The sequence below is a fragment of the Babylonia areolata genome, chromosome 1 (genome assembly GCF_041734735.1).
Source record: "Babylonia areolata isolate BAREFJ2019XMU chromosome 1, ASM4173473v1, whole genome shotgun sequence".
In the NCBI taxonomy this organism is placed as follows: domain Eukaryota; kingdom Metazoa; phylum Mollusca; class Gastropoda; order Neogastropoda; family Buccinidae; genus Babylonia; species Babylonia areolata.
Genome location: NC_134876.1, coordinates 13,160,460 through 13,188,181, shown reverse-complemented (window position 1 = coordinate 13,188,181; position 27,722 = coordinate 13,160,460). Strand labels below are relative to the sequence as shown.

General features: G+C 45.9%; 1 protein-coding gene across 1 annotated transcript; it reads left to right on the top strand.

The window, feature by feature from the left end:
- Positions 1-1,156: 1,156 nt before the first annotated feature.
- LOC143293089 (uncharacterized) lies at positions 1,157-22,424 on the top strand. The gene is made up of 3 exons (XM_076603997.1): positions 1,157-1,800; positions 2,821-5,070; positions 22,280-22,424. Exons 1-3 carry the CDS (start codon positions 1,157-1,159, stop codon positions 22,422-22,424), a joined length of 3,039 nt encoding a protein of 1,012 aa, XP_076460112.1.
- Positions 22,425-27,722: the final 5,298 nt, after the last annotated feature.

The window sequence follows — 27,722 nt, the reverse complement described above, 5'->3', positions numbered from 1 at the left end:
GACCGGGGGCTTGTGCCTTGGGTCGAACCCGCCGAAGTTTGTCTGGGCCGTGTGTCAGTTTTTTTGTTTTTGTTGTTGTTTTCCTCTTAAGAGGAAAACTTCCTGAACCCGTCAAAGACTAAAGCATCTGTGTACCAGTCCTGGTTTGGGGGGGTGATTTGCTTCTCCTTGAGTGTGTGTGTGTAAAATTGCTTTCGATTACATTTGGGAGAATCCGTAGTTTTGTATACGACTTCTGTTCGTGTTTTTTTTGTTGAAGTTATAGTATATGGTTGTTTTGTTGTTGTTTTTTTGCAAGTATAGGCTGTGTGGGTAAGGTTGCGTGAGTGGGATAGACAGAGCGGAAGAGAATAAATTTTGTGTGGACGAGAAATATCTGTATTGTGTGTTTGTGTTGTCGGGTGAATTGGGTTGGGCGTTAGGTTTTAAAATAGTTCTCGACCTCTTCCCTAGGGGGGTCGTGACAATGGTGGAGATGCGGGGTAGCAAGTTCTAGGGAATGTAACACGGGTTGGGGGGTAGGGTGTGATCGTCTTGTTCGTCTACGTTTTATGTTGCAGGCATTTCGTTTTGGTTAGCTTTTGTGGGGGTGATTAAGGTTGTTAGATTGTTAGGTTCTTACTGTTGGGCGGTTGAGTGAAGTGGGGACCTGGAGTTAGTGACTTAGAGACTTAATCTTAATTCAAGTTTTGTGTAGTTGTTGCACATTGTGAATTAAGAAAACATGCCTGTAACACGAAAAACTTCTGCGGCCTCTACTCCTAGTTCGTGGTCACGGGGGGTCAGGGCAGAAGGCAGTACACCTTCTCTGAGTGCTGAAAAAAAGACTGAATTGTCCGGATGGATTCAGGGCCACCTGAAGGAGGCTAATCCTGAAGGTGCTTTCGATGAAGGCTTGAAGAATGAGTCTAATTCCGTACCTTCTCAGGACATGTACTCAAAGTTCAGGGTGTTGGGCACTGACTTAGGTTTGTCTGGAGAGGCGTTGGCCCGGTTTGTGGTTGATGCAGTAGCCAGGGAGGAAGAGCGTCAGGCTAGGGAGGAAGAGCGTCAGGCTAGGGATGAAGAGAGAAAGTACAGACAATGGAAGGATAGAAAAGAAGAAGAGTATAGGAAGAAAAAAGATGAGGAGGAAAGACGTAGATTCGAGAGGAAAATGGAACTGCGCCAGGAAGAGCTAGAAGCTCACACGGCTCATCAGTTTCCGCTTGTGCCGTATGATGAGAAAGACGATTTCGATAGCTTCCTTAACCACTTTGAGAGAGTGGCGGGATTAAATAAGTGGAAGCGTAGCTCCTGGGCAGCCCGCCTGGTGGCCCTTTTGCAGGGTCGGGCGAGAGACGCCTGCCTACGGTTACAACCGGAACAACTACACGATTATGACATCTTAAAAGCGGCTCTGCTTTACGAATTCCGTCTGGATGCAGATTCCTACCGCAAACGGTTCCGTTCAATGCGGAAATTAGCGGAAGAGACGTTTGATCAGTTTCTGGGCAGGCTGAAGGTTTGTTTCTCCCGGTGGTGTGTGGCCGCTGGACGGGATGAATCTGATGCAGAGGACATTAAAGATCTGGTCCTTCAGGAGCAGTTCTTGACCACACTCAATCCCGATCTCGTCACTGAAGTTCGGCGTGAGGAACCCAACAGAGTTGAGGACGTTGCCCATATCACTACTAAAATTGTCAATGCTCGGAGAGCAGGTCGCATGGCGGAAGCTGAATTTCGAGTTTCCAAAAAAGGTAGTAGGGTTTCCGACCGCAGTTTCAATCTGGGCGCGGAGAAAAAAGGACCTCCACATGGGTCAGGGGATTCAGCTCTAAACAACGTAAAGGGAAGAGACTTTAAAAGAATACCTGCCTGCTTCAACTGCGGGAAGCCAGGTCACTTGGCCAAAGAGTGCCGGCAACCCAAGAGGGTCTCACTCATTGCTCATGTCTCACCTGTACAGGGTGTTAATGCAATGACCCCGACGCTTTGCACGTCTTGTGCTTCTAAACAGTACTCGCCTCGCTGCGAGGTTTCTGTCAATGGCCACACAGTGCAAGCTTTACGCGACACGGGAGCCCAGTTGATTGTTGTAGCCAGGCGACTCGTAAGACCTGACTGTTTTACTGGGGCCACAGTTCGCGTGGTGTTGGCAGAGTCAAGGTGCTCCTCAGTTCTGCCCATCGCCAGGGTGGACTTTCAGTCCCCGTTCATACAGGGTGTTTTGGACGTGGCTGTCATGGAGTCTCCTGTTGAGGAGGTTCTCATTGGGAATTGTGCCTGGAGAGGGGACGGCTCTTCAATGGTCGTGCCCGTCTATGCTGATCCCAGCCTTGTGGGCGCCGTTCAAACTAGAGCCCAGGCTGCAGCAAATGCCAAACCCTTGCCTCCCCTGCCCGTCAAGGATATTCAGATCCATGTGTCACGGGAAGACTTACAGCACCAGCAAAATGACGATCCTGATTTTCATCAGGCACGTGATAGGGCTGGTTCAGGCCTTTTACAGAAAACCCCTTCAGGCGAGGTCTCTTATTTTAAAAAGCATGGGGTGCTGATGCGGCAGTTTAAAGATCACAGAGGCCAGGCGACCCAGATCTGTGTACCGAAGCCTTTGCGTTCCACAGTGCTACGCCTGGGCCATGAGGCTCCAATGTCTGGTCATTTGGGGTTTAGGCGGACGCAACAGAGAATATTTCCTCATTTCTATTGGCCAGGTATGTGCGGGGACATCAAACGCTTCGTTCTTTCCTGCGACAGGTGCCAAAAAACTGTACCAAAAGGGCGGGTTCCCAGAGTGCCTTTAGTTAAAATGCCTCTGATGACTGAACCCTTCAGCCGAGTGGCAGTGGACATTGTTGGTCCAATAGCTCCTGCTTCCGAGTCTGGTTGCAGATACATTCTGACCATGGTCGATTATGCGACCAGATACCCAGAGGCTGTTCCGCTCAAAGATATTACATCTGAGTCTGTGGCAGAGGCTCTCTTCAACATGTGGACACGCACGGGTATTCCTTCCGAGGTCCTTACTGACCGAGGGACACAGTTCACCAGTCAGGTGATGCAAGAAGTTTATCGCCTTCTGTCTGTCCGAGGCCTGACCACCACTCCTTACCATGCCCAGTGTAATGGCCTTGTCGAGCGCTTCAACGCGACATTGAAAACCATGTTGCGCAGGCTGTCACACGAAAGGCCTCGAGCCTGGGATAGATGGATCCCGGCTTTACTATTCGCATACAGGGAAGTCCCACAGGAGAGCACGGGCTACTCTCCCTTTGAGCTGCTCTATGGCAGGACTGTTCGCGGTCCCATGCAAATCCTCAGGGAACACTGGCTTCATCCCGAGAGGTCGGAGGTTCAGACAGCAGCTGAATACGTGGTCGATCTGCGTAACAAGATAGCTGAGTCATGCACTCTGGCGCAGCAGAATCTCGAAAAGGCTGCCAGAAGATACAAGAGGCACTTTGATGCCAAGGCCAAGCGACGAGAGTTCGCTGAGGGTAGCAGGGTTCTGCTCCTCCGTCCTTCCAAACACAACAAACTAGAGTTGGAATGGCAAGGTCCATACACTGTCCTGCGACGTGTAGGACTGGCTGACTACTGTGTTCGGGTTGGTACCAAAGAAAAACTGTATCATGCCAACCTACTAAAACAGTATGTTGAACGCATTCCCCAGATGTCTCTAGCTATAGCAGTGGTCGATGACGGTGAGATCTGGGAGGAGACTCGTACTGTGGAGCGAGATATCCCTCTTATACCCCTCGAGGCGTCCGAGGGGCCTGAGGATGTTGTGGTTGACCCAACCAATCCTTCACTGAAAGAGGCTGTCCTCAAGCTTGTGAGAGAGTTTGGAGACGTACTCACCGATCTGCCAGGTCGTACAAACTTGGAGACTTGTTCACTCCAACTGAATTCTGACACACCCCTCAGAACCAAACAGTACCCACTGCCATACTCTCAGCGTGAGGTGATCCAAGAGGAAGTCGATCAGATGTTGAAGATGGGAGTGATCGAACCTTCCTCATCTCCTTACTCTTCCCCAATTGTACTCGTAAAGAAAAGGGATGGCAAAGTGAGGTTTTGTGTTGACTTCCGTCGTGTCAACAAGGTGACCACGTTTGACGCAGAACCCATGCCAGACGTGGAGGCATTGTTCGCCAAGTTAGCCGGGAAAAGGGTATTTTCCAAATTGGACTTATCCAAAGGCTATTGGCAAATCCCAATGGAGGAAGCCGACCGTCCGAAGACCGCATTCTCAACCCCACAAGGTCACTTCCAGTGGCGTGTGATGCCATTTGGGCTGAAAACAGCGGGTGCAGTGTTTTCCCGCATGATGAGGAAGTTGATTCTACCTCTGGGCCTGCCAGAGGTGGACAACTTCATGGATGACATGATCATCGCCTCTGTCGACGAGGCCAGTCACTTGCCACTCCTGCGTGCAGTGTTTCACCGCCTGCGTGAGTGCAGCCTCACTGCTCGGCCAGCCAAGTGCTATCTCGGACACAAGGAACTGGACTATCTTGGTCACCACGTTGGCGACAGCAAGATATGGCCGGACGATGAAAAAATGGAGAAAATTCATAACGCTACACGTCCACAAACTAAGCGTCAGCTCAGAGGCTTCCTTGGCCTGGTGGGCTACTATAGACGATTTGTCCCACAATTCGCAGAGATTGCCCTGCCGTTAACGGACAGAACGAAGGGCAAGGAGCCTGCCCACGTGAAGTGGGATGAGAGCTGTGAGAGGGCTTTTCTGCAGCTAAAACAAGTTCTCTGTAGTCGGCCCGTCTGTCTCCTACCAGACCTGTCCAAGCCCTTTGTGCTGAGAACAGATGCCTCAGCAGTGGGACTGGGGGCCCTACTGCTCCAAGATCATGGGATGGGCCCACAGCCAGTGGCGTGTGCCAGCAAAAAGCTTAATGCTGCCGAGAGGAACTATCCCACGATCGAGAGAGAATGCTTGGCGCTCGTGTGGGGCATACAAAAGTTCGAGCCATACCTGTACGGCAAACCATTCGTCGTCCAGACCGATCATGCCCCCCTGCAATACCTGGATAGAGCAAGAACGGTCAGCGGCAGACTGACACGGTGGGCGCTGCAGCTCCAGCCTTTCTCCTTCACAGTGCAAGCTATCCCTGGAAAAGAAAATGTTGGAGCCGACTATCTCAGTCGTCTGCCGGAGCAAGAATCGGCATTTCCCGAAAAGTGATTTCGGCAGTGTTAATCAAAGAAGAGTATGCGCAGTCCCATTTGACTTCTGCACATACCTCTATATTCTACTCTTAAATTAGGAAGCACACGCTTCCGCGTATCCTTACTAGCTGTAAAGTTAAGATAGCTTTCGTATAAATTTCTCTTCTCTTGTTTCGTTGGTCTGGACAAACTGTTTTGTTTTGGTAACTGTCCTTGACCACTAATAGACGTTCGGGAATGCGGAAGTGCAAGGCGAGAGTTGTCACGTGTGTCTGTCTGTCCGTCAGTCGTTGTGACGGTGTGTTTAAGTTCCAAACGTGAAGTTTGAACTTGAATGGGGGGTATTGTCACAACTTGTGACGACAGTTAGGGCGTGTGGCCCGTCTTCGTTTTTCTCCCCCCTCTTCTTTCACTTTCCCTCCTTCTCCCATCCTTCAGTTCGGGCAGAAGTCTTGATTTGCGCACGAACCACGTGCATGCATATTACTCGCTCACCTGAGCGAATATGAAATATTGTTGGGCAGCAACAATATTCGGGGCTTTTGCAGCCCGACTGCCGTAGTGTACGGGTCGTTCCTGTTGTTGGTGGGGTAGCTACCCCGACATCTAGGCACCATACGAAGTGAGGACCGGCTGTCCTCCATGGGAGCCACTTCGGTGTTTCTTCGTCTGTCTTCGTCGTCGTCGTGTCTTTGTGGTGGTCGTTAGTGTACGCCACCTGTGGCAGGTAAGAAGCCACTTGTCTATTTAGCTTGGTTGTACTTCTGTCAGGGATGTAGGTGTGTAAAGATGTTCGACAAGAAAGCTGTACGTTAGGTTTTGACACAATCTATTTCGTTAATTACTCGTGTGCTACCACCGAGTGAATATGTACTTTTTCTTGTGTCGGCTAATATTTTTGCCAATTTTATTGTTATTGAGTTTTAAAATGATACGATTTTACCTTAGTTCACTGTTGGGTAAAATTGGGCGTTGGCTCTGTATGATAGGTGTAGAGAGTGCGAGTGCCGTATATTACTCCTATAATTCGTCTTGTCAATGGAATTATATTCCAGGTTTTCATTTTGAATGTGCTGTACATTTGTTTTTTGTTAATTATATCGTTAGAATTAGTATTGCTCAGTACGGGGGGAACATTCCGTAATGTTCCAGCTCTCGCCGTGTGCTGTGTGTCCCGGGCCTTTCGTCTGGTGACCCAGGTCTTCGCCCCTTCCTGCCCTGTGACTGGTGTCCTGGGTGTTCGTCCCCTTTCTGCCCTGTGACTGGTGTCCTGGGTGTTCGTCCCCTCCTGCCCTGTGACTGCTGTCCTGGGTCTTCGCCCCTTCCTGCCCTGTGACTGGTGTCCTGTGTTCCGGGCCTTTTGACTTGCAGCCTGGTCCATTGCTTGGCATTGTATGCCGAGTCCTGGCACCTAGGCCTTTTGACCGGGGGCTTGTGCCTTGGGTCGAACCCGCCGAAGTTTGTCTGGGCCGTGTGTCAGTTTTTTTGTTTTTGTTGTTGTTTTCCTCTTAAGAGGAAAACTTCCTGAACCCGTCAAAGACTAAAGCATCTGTGTACCAGTCCTGGTTTGGGGGGGTGATTTGCTTCTTGAGTGTGTGTGTGTAAAATTGCTTTCGATTACATTTGGGAGAATCCGTAGTTTTGTATACGACTTCTGTTCGTGTTTTTTTTGTTGAAGTTATAGTATATGGTTGTTTTGTTGTTGTTTTTTGCAAGTATAGGCTGTGTGGGTAAGGTTGCGTGAGTGGGATAGACAGAGCGGAAGAGAATAAATTTTGTGTGGACGAGAAATGTCTGTATTGTGTGTTTGTGTTGTCGGGTGAATTGGGTTGGGCGTTAGGTTTTAAAATAGTTCTCGACCTCTTCCCTAGGGGGGTCGTGACAGGGAACAAGCGGCACCCTCCACATTGCGCTCAGAGCGTGGCGCTGAAGAGGAACTAAGTAGGTAGAACCCCACACCGCCCCACCCACTATGAAAGAATAATCCACGGTGTTTTTTTGTTTTGTTTTGTTTTTTGTTTTTTTTTAACCCCCATAGGACTTTCTACAGCCTGTTTTTCTTTGGTGGCAATTCTTCTTGGTCTCCGATCATAACAGCCACTTTGTTGCAGCAGTAATACACACACATGCACGTATGTAGCCATGGGATAAGGATGAATCTTGGCATTCTTTTTCTTTTTTTCTTTCTTTTTTTTTTTTTTAAATAATTACTCGTTCACGTCTTTGTGGTACACTGAGGTATTGTCTATGAAAATGAAATAAAAAAGATAATAATCAAGTAGTAAAATGAATGACCATGATAGTGCTATAGATCAGCTTTCAGCTTGTGCTGTGAGTTGAGTAGCCAGTCGTATTGAGCACATGGCTACAATAGAATAATAGTTTTCGAATCAAAAACTCCAGCACCACAGACTGGAGGTGCGAGAGAGAGAGAGAAGAGAAGAGAGACATGGAAAGATAGAGAGAGAGTTTCCAGAAGTATGAGACAAAAAAAAAAACAAAAAAAAAACAACCACTCCTCCTTCTGCTGATGACAACACACAATGCAAAAAACATCAACTGATATTCCTGCATCGTGTTGATCTCAACACCTTAAAAAAAGTTCTTGTGCAACAAGTGAGTGATTATGAGAAGAAAGGTTTCATTCTAAAACCACTTATGCTAAGAATAAAAGGTTTTTTTTTTAATGTTGTTTTTGTTTTGTTTTTTACAGTAAGCTTCTCAAAGCTTTGGAGAAGCGTACTCATTGCCAACAATGATTTAAGTGTGTGTGTGTGTGTGTGTTTGTGTGATACATTGATAGATTGTGTGTTTATGTGTGTGCGTGCGAGTGTGTGTGTGTGTGTGTGTGCGCGCGCGCGCGCGCGCGTGTGTGTGTGTGTGTTCTGACACCCTACTCACATCCCATCACCTAAGCTCTGTTGCGGACCCACCACGTTGAAGCTAAACACTTAAGTGTTCGCTGTGTTGGGGAAAATAGAATCACTCACGTAGACTTTACCTCCTAACATTCTTTAAAAAAAAAAAAAAAAAAAAAGACGACAAACAAACCACAGCTACTGTTCCACATTAGTCAGGGAGTTGTACTGGTTCCAGCCACAGTCGCCGCTTTGTCCCCCACCTTCCGCCTCTCCCCTCCCCATCCCCCCCCCCCCCCCCCCCCCCCCCCCCCCCCCCCCCCCCGCCCCCTTCCCATCAACACACACACACACACACACACACACACACACACACACACACACACACCTCTGTGATGGGAGTGCGTTCCGTCAGTAAAGATTGGGTAAGACGTGGACACTTCGCAGCATTTGTCCCATTTTTCTCAAACTAATGCCTTTCCTACCTATACCTTTCGTGAATAATGATGACCTCTCGGTGGATGCTGATGAGGTTTGTGTCGTTTGAAAGCAGATGCTGTCTGTGTTCAGATGATAACTGTAACCGTGCACCTTGTCATGTTACGTACATGCTCACTATGTAATGTACAGCGTGATCTAGCCAGTGACATTGTCGACATGAGTTGTTCGCCTTTTTTGGTCTCTTTATGTGTGATCTTATTTTGCTTTATTTTATCTTCTCCGTGTACCCCTTTTCAAGGCCAAACCTTCACCCTGACCTTGACCTCCTCCCTCTTCCCAGCACACACGTGAAACCGTCCTTTGCAAAGGACCTAAACTCTTTCCATACGAACGGCGAAAGAGACGACGTTAACAGCGTTTCACCCCAATTACCATCATCAAAATATTGCAAGCGGAAGGCTCTTATAGTGAAGGCGTGAATGTTGACAAAGAATACCACAATTCTGACGGCGGAAGCTAAAGGTAACACCCACTGGACATCCGAGGGGTCTGTGTAGAGGAGAAGAGAGGACTGGCCGTACTGAGTGAGTTAACTCTTCAGGGACTAGTAGCTTCTTCATTTCCAGAGGTGCTTGTGCGCGGCGTAACATCTCCATCAGAGTTTTTAGCATCTTGCCTTATGTCGACCTCTTCACAGTGCGCGCGCACGTGTGTGTGTGTGTGGAGGGGAGTGTGAGTCAGGAATGGTGTGTGTCTGGTGGGTGCGTGCGTGTGTGTGTGTGTGTGTGCATGTGTGCGTCTGCGTGTGTGTGTGTGTGTGTTTATGTGTGTGTCTGTGCTCTCACAGACATGAGAAAAACAAGGGCGATCAGTGGAAGAGTCAATGCAAGCATTTAAGTGTTTGGGTGATGGTGATAGATGCAGCCCAGGGTTATGTGGGGTGGGGTATGAATGGTAGGCCCACTTGGTATCAATGGGATGGAGGGGACGGATACTATGTGGGTGGTGGGCATACGTTGGGGGGGGGGTGCGTCGAGCTCTTCATTGCGTGCGTGCGTATGTATGTGTGTGCGTGTGTGTGTGTGTGCGTGCATTCAAATGTTGGGGGGATGAAGACACATGTAGTATGAATGGTAGGCCTGCTTGGCATCAGTTGGATGGAGGGGTAGGGTAATAATTATGTGGGTGGTGGGCATACATGCGTGTGTAACTACAGTGCCTGCGTGCGTGCGTATGTGTGTGTGTGTGTTTGTGTGTGCGTGAGTACGTATGTGTGTGTTTGTGTGTGCGTGAGAGAGAGAGTGTGTGTGTATATGCGCGCGCGTGTGTGTGTGTGTGTGTGTGGGAGAGAGAGTGAGTGTGTGTGTGTGCGTGTGTGTGAGTGAGTGCGTGCGTGCGTGTGTGTGTGAGTGAGTGTGTGTGTGTGTGAAATGAGAAAAACAAGGGCGATAGGATGCAAAGGTAAATGAATGCACTCAAGTGTTGGGGGGGTGAAGATACATGCAGTGGAGAGTGCGGACCAAGGCTAATGGCCGGGTGGGGTATAAATGGAAGGCCTGCTTGGCATCGATGGGAAGTCTGCAGGTGAGTGTCTGGGTCTGTGACTGGGTTCGTGCATGTTCTTTATGAGAGAGAGAGAGGGAGAGAGAGGGTGTATGTGTGTGTGTGTGTTTGTATGTGCGTGCATACATGTGTTTGTATACATATGTATGTGTATTTCGTGCGTGCATAAATGGACGTGTGTGTATGTGTGTGTATAAGTGTGTACGAAGGTGTCTGTGTGTGTATGTATACATATATATATATATATATATATATATATATATATATATGGATATGTGTGTGCTAAGGTGTGTGTGTGTTTGCGTGCGTGCGTGCGTGTGTCTGTGCCTGTGTTTGTATTTCTGCAAGGAGTCTGTTGAGCGTTTTACAGCGAGGGCAAATCACAAAAAATTGGCGTGGGTCAACAAGAAGAAGGAAAACAGAAAAAGGCCCCTCGTTCAGCAAAAAATAGATAGATATACAACAAGAATGAGAAGACAGAGCTTGTGAAGGAAAGACGGCGCTCTCTAGTAGAGAATGAACAGTCGTTGTTTTGAGAATCGATAAAGAAATGTTATAAAACCTGTTCGCTTTTGGTGCTCTCTCTCTCTCTCTCTCTCTCTCTCTGTCTATCTATCTATCTATCTCTCTCCTTTAAGTAATTTCCTGTAACTGTATTTAGAGGGGTTTTTTGTTTTTGTTTTGTTTTTCTTCCAAATTTCACCCACATTTTTACCCTCATTTGCCCATTTTCCCCCAACCCTCCATTCATCCACATCTCCCACCCCTTCTAACCGATAATACTCAGATGTATTCATAAATACTTTAACAAAATGTCTTCAATCACCGATATGTGTGACGGGACATTAAACAAAAAAATTCCATTCCATTCTCTCTCTCTCTCTCTCTCTCTCTCTCTCTTTCTCTCTTTGTGTGTGTGTGTGTCTGTCTATCTGTCTTTCTCGGTCTTCCTGTGTTTGGGGGTTTGTGTGTGTGTGTGTGTGTGTGTGTACGTGTGTGTGTGTACGTGTGGGGGGGGGGGGAGAGGGAGGGAGCAATAAGGAAAGAAAGTACATGGAAATGGATGAATGGCTGGGCTGATGAGCGGGCAGCGGGGTGGGCTGGGGGTCGGTCTTCCTGTGTTTGGGGGTTTGTGTGTGTGTGTCTGTGTGTCGGGGGTGGGGGTGGAGGGATTGTATGTACGCGCGCGTTTGTGTACACGTATGTATGTACGTTTGTGTGTGTGTGTTTGTGTGTGTGTGTGTGTGTGTCTGTGTCTGTGTGAGTCGCTTCCAATCAGGCGTATTACGGGGAGAGCCCATTAAAAGAAAAGACAGAGAAGGGGAGATAGAAAAAGAGAGAGATGGGGGGTGGGGGGTTGGGGGGGGGAGAGGGAGCCGGGGAGCAATAAGGAGAGAAAGAAAGCCCATGGAAATGGATGAATGGGTGGGCTGATGAGCGGAAGAAGTGATGGAATGATGGAAGGAAGGGGAAAGGTGCGAGGGAGGGAGGTATAAGAGGAGGAAGAGATGGAAGGATGGACGAAATGGATGGATGGATGGGTGGGTGGGTGGGTGGACGTAGAGAACGAACGAATGAACGAACGAAAGAAAGGAAGAAAGACATTATGCGCCTGTGTCTGAAAGTGTTTCCGAATGTGTGCTTGACCTGTATACCATCGGTTTTTTGACTCACTTGTGTAAACAAAGTGAGTCTATGTTTTAACCCGGTGTTCGGTTGTCTGTGTGTGTGTGTGTGTGTCTGTGTGTCCGTGGTAAACTTTAACATTGACATTTTCTCTGCAACTACTTTGTCAGTTGACACCAAATTTGGCATAAAAATAGGAAAAATTCAGTTCTTTCCAGTCATCTTGTTTAAAACAATATTGCACCTCTGGGATGGGCACAAAAAATATAAAAAATTAAGCCTAATTATATGCAGACTGCATTTACTGTTATATTTATATTTTTTGTATTCTCTAAACTTGGCACTCTGACCTCTTATTCTGACACAACAACAAGAGGAGTCATTATTATCATTTTTTGTTCAAACAGGAACTTCTTTTGCTAAGCATGGAATTTTTATTTATTTTGCAAACGTTTTGGTGCAATAGTAAAAAAAAAAAAAAAGGGAAATTACTCTGTAATTAATGCTAGGGGACTTAATTCGCTTTAGACTCATCTTTCTCATCTTAAACATTACATTCTGAAATTATACTCAATACATAAAAAGCTTGGATTTAAAAAAAAAAATTTTTTAAGTGTATCACAAGTGAGTCTTGAAGGCCTTGCCTCTCTTGTTTAATGTTGTTTTTGTGTTCCTGTTTTTTCTTTTAACTCACTCAGTACGGCCAGTCCTCTCTTCTCCTCTACACAGACCCCTCGGATGTCCAGTGGGTGTCTGAATGACCCAACCTTTAGCTTCCGTCGTCAGAATTGTGGTATTCTTTGTCAACATTCACCTCTTCAATATAAGAGCCTTCCGCTTGCAATATTTTGATGGTGGTAATTGGGGTGAAACGCTGTTAACGTCGTCTCTTTCGCCGTTCGTATGGAGAGAGGTAATAGCCAAGTAAACACGACCGCCATACCTGTGTAGGCCTTGCAGTCTGTGGTGTGGCAGTGGGCCTTCTGGCGCCAGTAGTGGCTGCACAGCCGGTCTGCCTTATCCTTGCTGGTAATTACAGTGCACCTGCACTATCGGCGTGCGCGTCAGTCATTTGCTGATTCTGGGCTAATTGCCGTCTGTGCTTCTCTCTCTCTCTGTCTCTGTCTCTGTCTCTCTCTCTCTCTCTCTCTCTCTCTCCGTCTGTCGTAAAGTCTGTCTCTGTCTGACCCTCTGTCTGTCTGTCGGTCGGTCTGCTCTCTCTCTTTCTCTCCCTCTCTTTCTCTTCCGCTTCTCCCACTTCCGTTTCGTACAGATGTGAGTGATGTTGTGTCTCTCAGTGTGACGCTGTGTTATACTTGTACACTAAACATGTTTTTAGAATAACAACATTTATATGCGTATATATGTTTTATGTGTCTCTTAGAACCACGGCAGATGTGTAAGTCGGCCATAGTGCTAATATCTTCACCGTTGGAAAATAAAGATTCATTTATTTATATTCTCTCTCTCTCTCTCTCTCTCTCTTTCTTTCTTTCTCTCTCTGTCTCTCTCTCTTTCTCTGTGTGTGTGTGTGTCTCTCTCTATCGCTATCTCTGTCTCTCTGTCTCTGTCTCTGTCTGTCTCTCTCCTTTTTCACTCCATGTACTTCCCTCCGACTGTAATAAAGCATTGTTGTTGTTTTTATCTAAAAAGCGGGAGTATAAAAAAAAAAGAACTTACTCCTATAACCTATATAAAATGTCGACAGGTGTTATATGACAAATATCATAATTGGGTTAAAATGTCTGCAGGTGTTATATGACAAATATCATAATTCGGTAGTTTCCTTGACAAATCGGTATGTTCGAGTGTGTAAAGGGGAACCCATGCTTCTGTGTGCCTATGTGTCGATCTGTGTGTCTTTGATTGTCTTTGTCTTTAGCTGGCTGGCTGCCTCCTTACCTTGAGAGTGAGTGAGTGAGAGAGAGAGAGAGAGAGGAGGGGGTGAGAGAGAGAGAGAGTGTGTGTGTGTGTGTGTGTGTGTGTGTGTGTGTGTGCGTGTGTGTGTGCGTGTGTGTGTGCGTATGTGTGTATTTCCTCCCATAACCAAAAAAAAAGTGAAAGTAAAAACAACTGCATCTTGCGCACAAGTCTGGCATATCTTCATGTTGTATTCACCCCCAAATGTAATGCTTTCCTGCCTTTCAAATTAAAACCCAGATGTTCTCACATACCGCGTGAGTGAACACACCCTCCTCGCTGTCTAGCCAGTTTCTTTCTTTCTTTGTCTTTTCTTTGTTGCTAATGACTGGTTCACACGTGCACTTTGAGCATGAGTCATGCGATGGTTCTTAGCCAGTTACTTTAAAAGGATAGTCAGTGTCACAGTCAATACAGGAAAGAAAATAACATGATCAACATTCAACTGGTTGGTTTAAATATTTTTAATATCAAGAAACAAGGTGCAATACAGCGTTCAATTAAGAAGACTTGAGCAACAACAAGCATGAGCTTATATCGTGCTCGTTCATATGTAACAAGCAATACACAAACGCAATGACGAAAATACACACATTATTTGACAATGAAAAGAAGATTGAACTGCAAGACAAAACTAAACTAAACAAGAAAAAACAACAACAAAAACACACAAAAAAACCCAAACTACTATTACCGCAACTACCACTGACAACAACAACAATGAAAATATTAATGATAATACTAATACTAACATAGCAGCAACAATAATAACACACTGGAAAGTGAACATCACCTAAGGAGTAATGCAATGGGAGAAGGAGAGAGAGAGAGAGAGAGAGAGAGAGATTACAGAGGGAAACCGTGGCCATTCATCAAAATAACTGTTCACTATAACTGCAGAGAATATTTCATTGTGAATCTTTTAAGACTTGAATCTTTTTGATTGTTCAATAAAGTCTTGTACATTCAGCTGGTTCCGACATGAATTTTTTTTCTTTCTCTGGCGACTTTTCGTGTGACTTTAAAAACATTCCCTGCCAAGCATTGTGTTATTCGGACTTGGTAAGAGAGAGAGAGAGACAAGACAAGACCAGACAAGACAAGACAAATTCTTTATTTCGAGGATAATAGATAAGCACTGGTGTGCTTTTTTACATCCAGTCCCCGCCCTGAATAGGGTCTACACTACACAATATTTAATAAAATGAAAGCATGGTGTTAGTAAAGATACACAACAGAGGGGAAAAATGCATAAATCAAAACAAAAACAACCACACACACACACACACACACACACACACACACACACACACACACACACACACACGCACGCACGCACGCAAGAGAGAGAGAGAGAGGGGGGGCACTTGACACTGGGTACTGGAATTATTTATTGTCATTGCCAAGAAAGGTCTTTTGACAAGGAGGCAACAACATAAATTCACATATTTTTGCTTCCAAATAACAAAAACTCTCTTTGTTTGTGGCCTTTAATGCCCTGCTCTCATGGTGACCTCAGTTTCGATACCCCTCCACTTCCGTGCTTGGGTGAGTCCTGTCAATGTCGTCAGTGTCGGCAGATTCATGGGGGCCTGTTTGAGGGACGTGGTGGCGGTCTCCACTCTGGGAGCGACTAAGCCATTATTGTCGTTAGTAGGGGGCTTAGTAGGTGGTGTCCTAAGTACGTTAAAACAGAACAGGCACCACTGAACACCACCGAAGTGACTCAGCAGCAGTGCAGGGTCTCCTCTGGTGTGTGGCCTCCTGGCGACCTAACATCGATGGCTCCCTGTGGACTGCCGACGCTGGAACTGCGACGAACCCGGGTGTGGCCGTGTATGGGGGAATCTAAATGAGCAGCGTGAGAGTAATGCCACTGAAACGGTGCACATGATGGGGCAGCAAAAAAAACCAAAAAACAAAAACAAAACAAAAAAAACTCTCTTTGTTTTCACAACCATTCAGTCAATTAAAAAACAAGAAAATATGCAATCATTGCAGACACATCCTGACAAAAACTCAAGGAAATGGAACTAAAGAAAAACAAAAAATATAATAATAACAAAATGACAAAATGAATGGGGACTGACTCGACCATCCACTCAAGAATATATCAAAACGAATTCAGACTGACTCAACAATACACTCATGTATGTAAAGCTATGTTTTCTGTTTTGTCTAAATAAGATCGCAACTTCTGCACTGGTTATAAATTAAGTGCCTTCTAAGCAGTTAATACCATTTGGACTTATTTACCTTTGTCCTATTGTTTGTGCGTCTGCAATGAATTTAGCAATCGATCTAATTATAATTTCATTATCAGATGATAAAACAGTAACAGCACCATGACTTTTAGCCACGTCTGTTTTAAAGAATATAAATCTTTCTCGCACAGTATTATACACTTCACACTGAAAAAGAAAATGTTTTTGAGAGAGAGAGAGAGAGAGAGAGAGACTTCTTATTTTCGAGGATAATAGATAAGCGCTGGCGCGCTTTGCTTTTTTTAGATCCAAAGCCCACCCTAAACATAGTCTACACTACACAATACTACAAAAAAAAGTCATAAGCATGCACTGCACAATACTACATAAAGGTATAAGTTTATACGAAACGAAACGAAACGAAAGTTTATTCAATAAGGCCATGGCCCCATTTGAAGGGGTGATTACATATTTTGTAAGAATAGATTTGCATAAGAATATAATCTTACAACGTGTATGCTCAAAGCTCTGTTCTCTTTAACCAATCATGAACCTCCGTCGTTTTAATGACTTATAGATAAATATGGCAAGATTCGAAAAAAACGTTATCATTTGTAGAAGACAGAAGTAATACTAACCGAAACTTACTTGGTCTGCTATAAGTTTATACGATACATATAAAGCTGTTTAAAAAAAAAAAAAGAAGAAGAAAAAGAGAGAGAGAGAATCTTTGTATCCAAAGATAAGGGCCAAGCGCTGGTGTGTGTATTTTTCCATCTGTACCTCGCCTTGGGCGGGGCCTCCACACCACAGAATAATAAACAATAAAAACCATCATGAAAATGCAGCAGTGTGGCTGTCGGAGAGACAGACACAGAGAGACAGACTAACAGACATAGGAAGGGAGATAAAGATGGAAGTGGGAGGGAGTGAACGAAAAGACAAAGAAAAATAAAAACGAAAGGAAATGAATTCATTTCATGATAGTGGCACATGGTGAAATAAGCATAAAGAAAGCAAAACACCAAAACTGAACACGTGCACAGGCCATGATTGTTTGATACACATCAAAATGGGGAAAGGGGGAAAGGCCAGTTACCTGGTAGAGAAGACAAACAGACAGACAAACAGACAGGCAGACAAACTAATCTGTTAGTGTAATCTTCAGATATGAAGATTGTTTTGTTCTCTCTGTCTCTCTCTCCCCCTCTCTCTCTCTCGCTCGCTCGCTCTTTCTCTCATTCTCTCTCTCTCTCTCTCTCTCTCTCTCTCTCTCTCTCTCTCTCTCTCGCTCCTTCTCTCATTCTCTGTCTCTCTCTCTTTCCCTCTCTCTCTCTCTTTCTCTCTCTGTCTCTCTCTCTCTCTCTGTTCCCTCTCTCTCTCTCTCTCTCCCGGGCAGATTACGTCTCAGGAAACTGCCACCTGCCAATACTGTTTGTATTTTGTGAGGAGAGGGGCGGGGTGGGGTGAGGGGCAGTAGTAGCGGAAGGAGAAGGGGGACAAGCAGGGGATGCATTTTAAGCCCGTCTCAAACGTTGCGACGGTCCAGGACCCCACCCCACCACCCTCCCACCCCCCATGGAACTCCAGAAGAACAGCCAGGACCCCACCCCACCCCCACCCCACCCCCCTGGGAACTCCAGAAGAACAGCTAGGACTCCCCACCACCACCACCACCACCCACCCACCCACCCACCTTGGAAATGCCAGCTGGGACATCAGTGGAGTGTTGGGCCAATGGTAACGCGTCTGCCTAGGAAGCGAGAGAATCTGAGCGCACTACGAGACCTAGGGTCATTCGGATGAGACGATAAACCGAGGTCTTGTGTGCTCGCGGGAACAAAGGGGTATGTGACAAAAATATGTAAAAAAAAATCCTCTTCGATGGGAAAACAAACAAATTTGCAGGCAGAAGAAGCCCCCCCCCCCCCCCCCCCCCACACACACACCCGCCCCCCCTAAAAAAAAAAAGGGTGGCGCTCTCAGTGTAGCGACGCGCTCTCCCCGGGGAAGAGAGAGCAGCCCGAATTTCACACAGAGAAATCTGTTGTGACAAAAAGAGTAATGCAATGCAATGCAGTACAGTGCAATACAATACAGTACAATGCAATACAATACAATACAATACATCACCCCACTTCTAACAGGCAGGGCTTCCCCTTTGGAACGACAGACTGACCTCCCACCTGGACAGACACCTAGACAGACATCCAGGACTCCCCTCCTTCCCTTTCAACGACAGACGGACCTCCCACCTGGACAGACATCCAGGACTCCCCTCCTTCCCTTTCAACGACAGACGGACCTCCCACCTGGACAGACATCCAGGACTCCCCTCCTTCCCTTTCAACGACAGACGGACCTCCCACCTGGACAGACATCCAGGACTCCCCTCCTTCCCTTTCAACGACAGACTGACCTCCCACCTGGACAGACACCTAGACAGACATCCAGGACTCCCCTCCTTCCCTTTCAACGACAGACGGACCTCCCACCTGGACAGACACCTAGACAGACATCCAGGACTCCCCTCCTTCCCTTTCAACGACAGACGGACCTCCCACCTGGACAGACATCCAGGACTCCCCACTCCCAACAACCCAACCATCACTGAACCAAACCCCAAGTCATCACCAACTTGACCTAAAAGGGCTTTGAGCAAGGAGGCCATTCAACTTCATTAACTTCAAGCGATAAAGACGGATTCAGCAGCAGCAGCTACTGGTTCTGGTGGGGGCAGAAGGGAAACGCCAAGTCAAGATGTATTCCTAAATTCCACATGGGAAAAAAGGGGGTGGGGGCAAAAAGCAAACAGTACATGGCGAAAATGTATGTGGCAAGGTTACACAGTACACATCTTTATGTTTGCCGATAAAGTGGGGAAGACGGATGAAGAGGAGAAGGAGGAGGAAGGGAGGGAAAGTGTTGCGTAGGTTAAAAAAGGTGGGGTGGGGTGGGTGGGATGGGGGATGCTGTTTACCCGACAAAGTATTCACCTGGACAATCCCTTACATATCCTTTCATGTTTAAACTTAGATCTAGAGGGATCTGAACAGTTGCTCATTGTTTATCAAGCCCATGTTAGCAGAAACAAGATGTGAACTTCATAGAATACGAGAAAGGGTTCTAGAAGGTGAGATTTCACGGGAGAAACAAAGAGAGTGAGAGAGAGAGAGCGTGAGACAGTGAGAGACAGAGAGAGTGAGAGAGTGAGGGAGAGAGAGAGGAAGTGAGATAGAGAGAGGGAGTGAGAGTGAGGGAGTGTGAGAGAGACAGAGACACAGAGAGAGAACGGAACGGAATGGTTTATTCACATATGGGCCACAGTCCCACGTAAAGGGGTTCACATAAACATAGTTCATCTCAATGAAACAGCATGTGCAAACAAGCATAAATACGGACAACAAAACATAATTATATTCATTTCACGAAGCAGCGATTTCACGAAGTTTGAAAGCTTTTTTTTTTAACAAAAACAAAGAAAAATCACGAACGTCCTTGCAATTGCTTGACGACATTAACAGACTTGATATAAACAGAGAGGGATGTGAGAGAGAGAGAGAGAGAGAGAGAGAGGTTGACAGAGGGAGGCTGTGTGTCACGTGTGTGTATGTGTGTGCGTGTGTGTGTGTGTGTGGGGGGGGGGGTGGAGAGAAACATACATACAGACAAAAAGACAGACAGAGATTTGTCATGCAAACCGGTGGGTTTAGCAACGGCATGGTCAGGTGCAACGTGAACACACAAAAACTTGGCCGGTGGCTTTTGTTAATGAAACAAAACATTTTGCTGGACAAGGACCCAGTTACCCTGTTTGTGATCGTTGAATTTTGTCCCATTCTCCGTGAAGCCAAACGTCCACCAAGCCACGAGAAGTTTCAGTTTCAGTTTCAGTAGCTCAAGGAGGCGTCACTGCGTTCGGACAAAACCATATACGCTACTCCACATCTGCCAAGCAGATGCCTGACCAGCAGCGTAACCCAACGCGCTTAGTCAGGCCTTGAGAGAGAGAAAAAAAAGGTGAATAAATAATAGATAAGCTTACATAAATAAATAAATAAATGGACGATAAACCGAGGTCCCGTGTGCAGCATGCACATAGCGCACGTAAAAGAACCCACTGCAACAAAAGGGTTGTTCCTGGCAAAATTCTGTAGAAAAATCCACTTCGACAGGAAAAAAACAAATAAAACTGCATACAGGAAAAAATGCAAAAAAAAAAAAGGGTGGCCACGAGAAGGAATATCTGAACTCAATCCGACGATTCTTACGAGAAGCGTAGCATCGAATCAACGTGTGTGTGGCAGCCTTTAGAAAGTCCTTTTTTTTTTTTTTACAACAGATTGTTGGGCTGTGGAAATAGAGTGCTTCCTGCCATAATCTGCCTGGTGTTGTTTTAAGATGGTGTCTGTTAGTCTCTTTGCTGGTCTGTCTGTCTGTCTGTCAGCGTTCGTGTCAGTGTTGTATCTGTTCGGCTCTGCTGGTTCGGTCTGTGTGAATCTCGTCGTTGATTTGTTTTCTTTTTCTTTTTTTCTCCTTTTCTTTTTGTCAAGATGAATCTTGTTCCCATTTTACTCTCTCTCTCTCTCTCTCTCTCTCTCTCTCTCTATATATATATATATATATATATATATATATATGTATTTCTCTGTCTGTCTGTCTGTCTCTCTCTCTGTGTCTCTCTCACCTCTCTCTCTCTCTCATTGAAAAGAACAATACTTACGTAAGTATATCAAGACATGAAAAAAGAGAAACAGAGATATATTTTTGAAACTACTACGACTGCTACTACTACTACTAGAAATAATAATAACGATAAGACTGATAATGATAGAATAATAATAATGATAATGATGGTGGTGATGATGATGATGGTGATGATGATGATGATGATAATGATAATAATAATGATGATGATGATGATAATCGTGGAGATTTTCACTCCATCGCTTTTTGCCAGAGCTCACGTCACATGATGTTTGTACACTATGTGATAATGTAAAGTCACAAGAACTTATTCTGCAAATAGCTTTTGAAAGCACAAACACGTTTGATTCCACCATATTGAATTTTTAATGAATCTATTTGTTTATTAGAAAACGGTCATACACGTAAAATGTTACACGTGCGTGTGTGTGTGTGTGCGTGCGAGCGCGCGCGCGCGCGCGTGTGTGTGTATTTGTATTTGTATTTCTTTTATCACAAAAGATTTCTCTGTGTGAAATTCGGACTGCTCTCCCCAGAAAGAGCGCGTCGCTACACTACAGCGCCACCCATTTTTTTGCATTTTTTCCTGTGTGCAGTTTTATTTGTTTTTCCTGTCGAAGTGGATTTTTCTACAGAATTTTGCCAGGAACAACCCTTTTGTTGCAGTGGGTTCTTTTACGTGCGCTAAGTGCATGCTGCACACCGGACCTCGGTTTATCGTCCATCTGAATGACTAGCGTTCAGACCACCACTCAAGGTCTAGTGGAGGGGGAGAAAATACCGGCGGCAGAGCCGTGATTCGAACCAGCGCGCTCAGATTCTCTCGCGTTACCTCCAAGCCATCACTCCACTAATGTGTGTGTGTGTGTGTGTGTGTGTGTGTTTACGCGCTTGCGAGCGTTCTTGTATGAATGGCTCGCGTGCTAAAGTGCTCGTTTCACACTTTTTTTTCTCTCTCTCCTTCCTCCAGAACGAACACGTCAGTTACCATTGCCTGCTAAGCTGGACATGACCTGGACAGAGAAGTAAGTGGTCAGCGTCTCTGACCTTCACAGGTCAGATCGTTTGTCTAATTTGGTTGGTTGGTTGGTTGGTTGGTTGATAAGTTGGTTGTGAGTGTGTGTTTGTCACCTTATACTGCAGCCTTGGTTTGAGTTGAAGACTGCTTTGTCTGCCAAACGGTGAAACAGTGTTCCTTTTTCCTGCTTCTACGCATGTTTTTTTTATTTTTTTTAGTGACACACGGTTGAGCTATTCAGTGAATAACTGGGTGGGCTTGTTTGTGAGTGAGTGAGTGAGTGAGTGAGTTAGCGTTTGATTGAGTCTTTGGAGAGTAAGCAAATCAGCCTGCTTGATATGTAGGTGGTAATGAATGGTTAATCGATGAACTCATAAACTTTGACCCCTACCCCATATAGTCGAAGTAATACAAATGCACAAAAGAATCAAGTGGAAAATTCAAGTGGAAATAATTGTCGAATTAAGAAAAGGTTCGAAAGAAAGTGAATGGAAGAAAACGAGAAGAAAGAAAGGAGGAATGTGAAGAAACGAAGTTGAAATCAAAGAAAAAAAAAAGGGTTGGTTCTAAATATGTTCAGAGTAAAGACATTAACGACGAGACAGGCACGGATAGAAACGAAGAAGAAACACAGACAGGCATAAGGCAAGCAGAAGAAAGTATTATAATACAGAAACTAATCATTTAAACAGACAATTAAAACTATAAAAAATTATAATAAGAGAAAAAGTTCATTGCCATCTCTATCGCTTTTGCCAATCGCCCAGCTCTAAACGCTCCGTGCCTGAAAAAGCCTGCTCGACGTGTCAGCTCAGGAATTTTGCAATCGATGCCAGTGCACAAAGGCAGCCAGAGCAGAGCTCTCGGGAAGAGACTAACGAGAGAAGCGGTCGTGGCCCCTGGTCGCTGTGACTGCAGATGAGAGTTCGGATCCGTTGAACCTGGTGCCCGTGAGCTGTGGCGTCAGTGCCAGAAGACGAAGAGGTTGCTTCCAGAACCTCATCTTCGGCCCGCTATATGAACCGTGGCTGAAGATGTATCAGTCTCCCCCTGACAATAGAACGGGCGTTGAACTAGACATAATGGGACAGGGAGTTTTATGCCCTCTGCTGCAATATACGCAGAACACACACATGTCAGTTACACTCGCAGACACACTCACGGACGCAGGACCGCACACACACACACACACACACACACGCGCGCGCGCGCGCGCGTGCACGCACGCACGCACAAACACACGCACGCACACACGCACGCACGCACAAACACACGCACGCACACACACACGCACACACAAACACACACGCACGCATGCACACACACACACTCTCTCTCTCTCTCTCTCTCTCTCTCTCTCTCTCGTACTCACAATCATTCACATTCCAAATACCCACCTACAGAGAAGAAAAGAGATGAACTGAGCGAGGGAGTCGAGAGGAGAAAGGTGAAAAAAAGAAGGGAAAGGGAGGCAAGAGACATACAGAGAGAGAGACAGAGAGGGAGAGATGGCAGGGTGGGATGTGGGATGGGGAGGGGGTGTTGGGGGAGGGAGGGGGGGCGTGGGAGGTAGAGGCAGACAGAGAGAATACAATTACGAATCGGAAGGATTTATTTTGGTGAAGCTCGTTCAGTCCCGCTGACAACTGAACGGGAGAGGGGAGGAGAGCAGGCCTGAGAGAAACGTGGACTGAGAAACAGAGCCGTCACACGGCACAAATCATGATCATGTTCACATTTCTCCCACTGCATGGAGCTCAACATACACCGGCCGTACACGGAAACGAATCTGGGAACCGTCTGCATCGTCACAGTGATTGTTTCTACAGACACTTGGCAGTAGATCCCACACAGCTTAAGCCGTCATGATGTATATATACCGATAAGGATTTCCATTTTGAACAGTTCTACTGATATTTTAGTTAGTTAACTGAGCAAAGCGCTGCCAGTGATAGTCTTTCGTCACATTACACGGAACTAGATAGATTGATACAAGGAGGTTGTTTTGGTTCCAATCTGCGCTTGAGAGAACACCTTTGAATCGCGGTTTGGAACTAAAATAATTTACGAAGAAACATGGTTCTATCTTTATGTTGCTGGAGGTTCGAGACCAGCTTGTGAGATAGGGCACAACACACTGGTCACAACAGACAACGCACGACTGCAGTATATATTTCGCTCCGACACAGGCACACGAATTTAAACGGGAAAACAAATCTGCCTGGGGGTGGGGTGGGGGTGGGGGAGTCGGGGGCGGGGAGGGGGGTGTGGGGGGGGGGGGGGCTTATACTTTATGGCATCTAGGTGACAAAAAGGTGCAAAGGTTCAGTCTGTATGCTGCCATGAGAAGTTCAGAACTGAGGCTGAAATTGCCTGCAGGCGAACCTTCACTGTAAAGTAAACAAACTCTTCAACAACCTCAGTCAACTTTCTGCTTCAACAAACAAAAGACACATCAAGCTACAGGCCACTTCAGCAGAGTGCGTCCCTCCATCCGCTTGCACCGAGGTCAGTAAAAGGTGCAGAGAGGAACAACACCAAGAAACTTTTCCCCTGGTTCTGTACACACTGATCAAAGACGGCGGTGAGCTGATTGTCACGGTATCTATCTATCTATCTATCTATCTATCCTCTGAGCCAGTCTCCCCAGTTTGGGGAAACGTTTACTCGTGTACGTCTCCAAGACTGCAAAGCCAGTTTGATCAAAGGCCCGAAAAATGTCGGAAAGCGCAATGAAAACGTTCATGCTCGCTGGGGGTTTTTTGTGTGTGTTTTTTTTTAAATTTTTTATCAGGATGTCCTGCAGGCCTGCTCGTTTGCAGTGTGGGTGTGCAGTGGAGGGGTTACCCTTCATGGTGAAGCTGGTCTCCCCTGGGACGTTGGGGTGTGTGAGGTGGGTGCTGGGAATCCTTGGTGGGAATGATAAGAGGTCTTCGTCTGTCAGTATCATGGTGCTTTAATCAGACTGTTCCTCTCTTGGCCTGCCAGACTGTGTGGGGCATAAAATTATCCGTCCCGCTTCCTGCTTCTCTCTCTCTGTCTCTCAGTCTCTGTCTCTGTCTCTCTCTCTCCCCTAATCACTACCCCTATCTCTCTTTCTTCCATCTCTATTATCAGTTCAGTCTGTCTCATCAATCTACCCCTTCTGTCTGTCTGTCTCTGTCTCTCTCTCTCTCTCTCTCTCTCTCTCTCTCTCCTAATCACTGTCTATCTTTTCTCCATCTCTGTAATTGTCTTTCTCTTCAATCCACCCCTGCAGTCTTCGTGTGTGTGTAGGGGGGGAGGGGGTGGCCATGATTGATTTTTTTTTCTTTCGAAGGCTATGCGAAGTAAATAAGCAATATTCTGCACATTCTGTTACCCTCAGAAAACAGAATGCGTTCATCGAAAATTCCTTCCTTCATTCTCTGTCTCTCCGTCTCCCTTTCTCCTTCGCTTTATTTTCCTTCCCTTCCTTACTTTCTCCTTTCCTCTCTCATCTGATGCATTTTCTCTGTGGTCTTCTGGAGACTGTTATATTTTTACAGTGATTTGTTTCCATCTGTGTGCGTGTGTGTGTGTGCGCGTGTGTGTGTGCGTGCGTGTGTGTTTGTGTGTTTAGCCATTCTGAATGATTGCATTTCCCTTTTCCCCCTTGCATTCCCTGGACCAGTTTATAGATTATGTTTTATGAAAACAGGCCAGTGTGTCCCTCTTTCCTTTTACATCAATTAAAAACTCTTTCTCTCTCCCTCTCTCTCTCTCTCTCTCTCTCTCTCTCTCACACACACGCACGCACACACACACACACACACACACACACACACACACACTGAGGTTTACCCCTAGCTAAGTACAGGCTCGTGGGCACGACGAACCCAAAACCACAGCAATAGAAAACAAGCACACAGTGCGCTCCAACAATGTCACACATAGTTTCCAAGTCGGTCTCCCGCGGGGTTTCTCATCTCGTTGTACGTCAGTGTAAGTACAGAAGTGGAGAGTGGCAGTGGTGCAAACGCAGAAACCTGCTGCACCTATCTCCACACCTTCAGATCATTTACATATCCTGTACGAAATTTTGTTTCCGTCTCCAAGATGATGATGATACTGATACTCGTGCAGCGCCTATCCCGTCGGTCGGAGACCAGGCTCCAAGCGCTTTACAAACACGGAGCTAGTTTGCACAACAGGCTGTCTTACCTGGGTAGAGCCGACCGACAGCTGTCATTGGACGCTCATCATTCGTTTCCTGTGTCAGTCAATCAGGTTTCGGCCACGCACACATGTACTCATACAGAAATGAAGCGTTTTACGTGTATGACCTTGGAGATCAGAAAAATCTTCACCCATTACCCCCGCCAGGTGCCGTTACCGAGATTTAAACCCGGGGCCCTCAGATTGAAAGTCCAACGCTCTAACCACTCGGCCGTTGTGCCCGTCATCGCTATGATCATCATCATCATCATCATCATCATCTTCTTCTTCTTCTTCTTCTTCTTCTTTGTTCTCATGACTTTGTTATCACATTTTCTAATGTTCCATGTATAACCGTGATGGAATGGATGTTGCGAAATCGTCTGATAACCAGAATAATGATGAAAAACAAAAGAACCTGCGCAGGCCGACCTGAATATTAATTTTGTTTATGGTTCCTTGCAGTAGTGTTGAAAGCTTTGTGGTCGTTGTGTGGACTAAACTCCGTATTTTGTTTGTCTTCTGACTCGGGATAACCTGAACTGATATCCCTTTTGAGTTATTTTTGAAATACTCCATTGTGGTCATTGTATGCGATTCCACCGCAGTCCATCAAAAAATAGTTTCCACGTAAAGTATAAAATCGAAATTAGTATATATAAAAAGAAAGGTTTGTGGTAGGCACTGTGTGTGTTCTGTTTGTGTTATCTGTGTATTTTCGCACGAATGTGTGTGTGTGTGTGTCTGTCTGTCTGTCCGCATGTCTGTCGGTCGGTCTGTCTTTCTGTCAGTCTGTATGTGTGTGCGTGCATGTGTGTGTATGTGCATGTGTGTGTCTGCCGGTGTCTGGGTCTGTGTCTCTGTGTGTGTGCGTGCGTGCACGCGTGTGTGTATGTGCATGTGTGTGTGCGTGCATGTGTGTGTGTGTGCATGTGTGTGTGTGCATGCGTGCAGGTGTTTGTGTGTGTGTGTGCGTGTGTGTGTGTGCGTGTGTGTCTGTGTGTGTTTGACAGCTTATACAGTCCATTAGCTGGTCTACATAGCTGAGTGCTGTCAGCCTGCCACTGTGAAGAGCTATCGGTTTCATGCCAACATCATTCTTTCTGGCCCGTATCTCCCCGCTACCTTCCACCATTGGCGTCACGTCTTGTTGCCTCGCTCACGCGCGTGTGTTTGCTTCTCTTTCTCTTTGTCTGTCTGTCTGTATGTATGTATGTATGCATGTCTTTGTCTGCTTGTCTGTCTGCCTGTCTGTCTGTCTCTGTCTCTCTCTCTCTCTCTCTCTCTCTGTCTGTGTCTGTCTGCCTGCCTGTCTGTATGTCTCTGTCTCTATCTTTGTCTCTCTCTCTGTGTCTCTGTCTCTGCTTCTCTCTCTCTCTCTCTCTCTTTGGAGAGTCGTCTCTATCTCTCCGAGGCTGTGCCTTTCCTCTCTCTCTCTCTCTCTCTCTCCGGACTCTCCGCTCTCGCCCTCTCTCTGGGCTCTCTCTCTCTCTCTCTCTCTCTCTCTCTCTCTGTGCAGTAAGATACTGGTTTAATATACCGTGGCAAAAAAATGACGCCGACTAGATTACCAAAGCAAGCATACGAAAGAAATATGAACGAAGAAAGACAATCGAAAAACTGGGCATTTCAGGTTAAACAGTGTTTAGATTCATTTGGATTTTCAGAAGTTTGGATATATGGAGGGGTGGGAGATGAAAACAATTTCTTAAAGTTATTCAGACAGAGAATGGTCGATTGTTATAAACAAGACGAACGGAAAGTTGGAAAATAGTGATCGTTTTAAGGAATACCGCAAATTCAAATCTTTATTACAGTCAGAAAAATACCTGCGAGATATTACAACAGCAAAATTCAGAGTGGCTCTGGTGAAGTTTCGTCAAGGCGTTAATGACCTTGAAGTAAATAAAAGATATAACAATATGTCAACACCAAAAAACTGCCCCTTTTGTGATGATTTAGAAACTGAAGTTCATTTTCTTATTAAATGTCCTGTATATGCTAAACTACAAGAAAAGTATACATTTAAACAAT

What these genes read in the sequence shown, in the direction of transcription:
- LOC143293089 (XM_076603997.1), top strand. Translation starts at nt 1,157, where the DNA reads ATGGAACTGCGCCAGGAAGAGCTAGAAGCTCACACGGCTCATCAGTTT. An exon ending in AAAAAAGGACCTCCACATGG is followed by an intron (nt 1,801 to 2,820) that starts GTCAGGGGATTC and finishes TGAACCCTTCAG; the next exon opens with CCGAGTGGCAGTGGACATTG. An exon ending in GTCAGCGGCAGACTGACACG is followed by an intron (nt 5,071 to 22,279) that starts GTGGGCGCTGCA and finishes CCAATCGCCCAG; the next exon opens with CTCTAAACGCTCCGTGCCTG.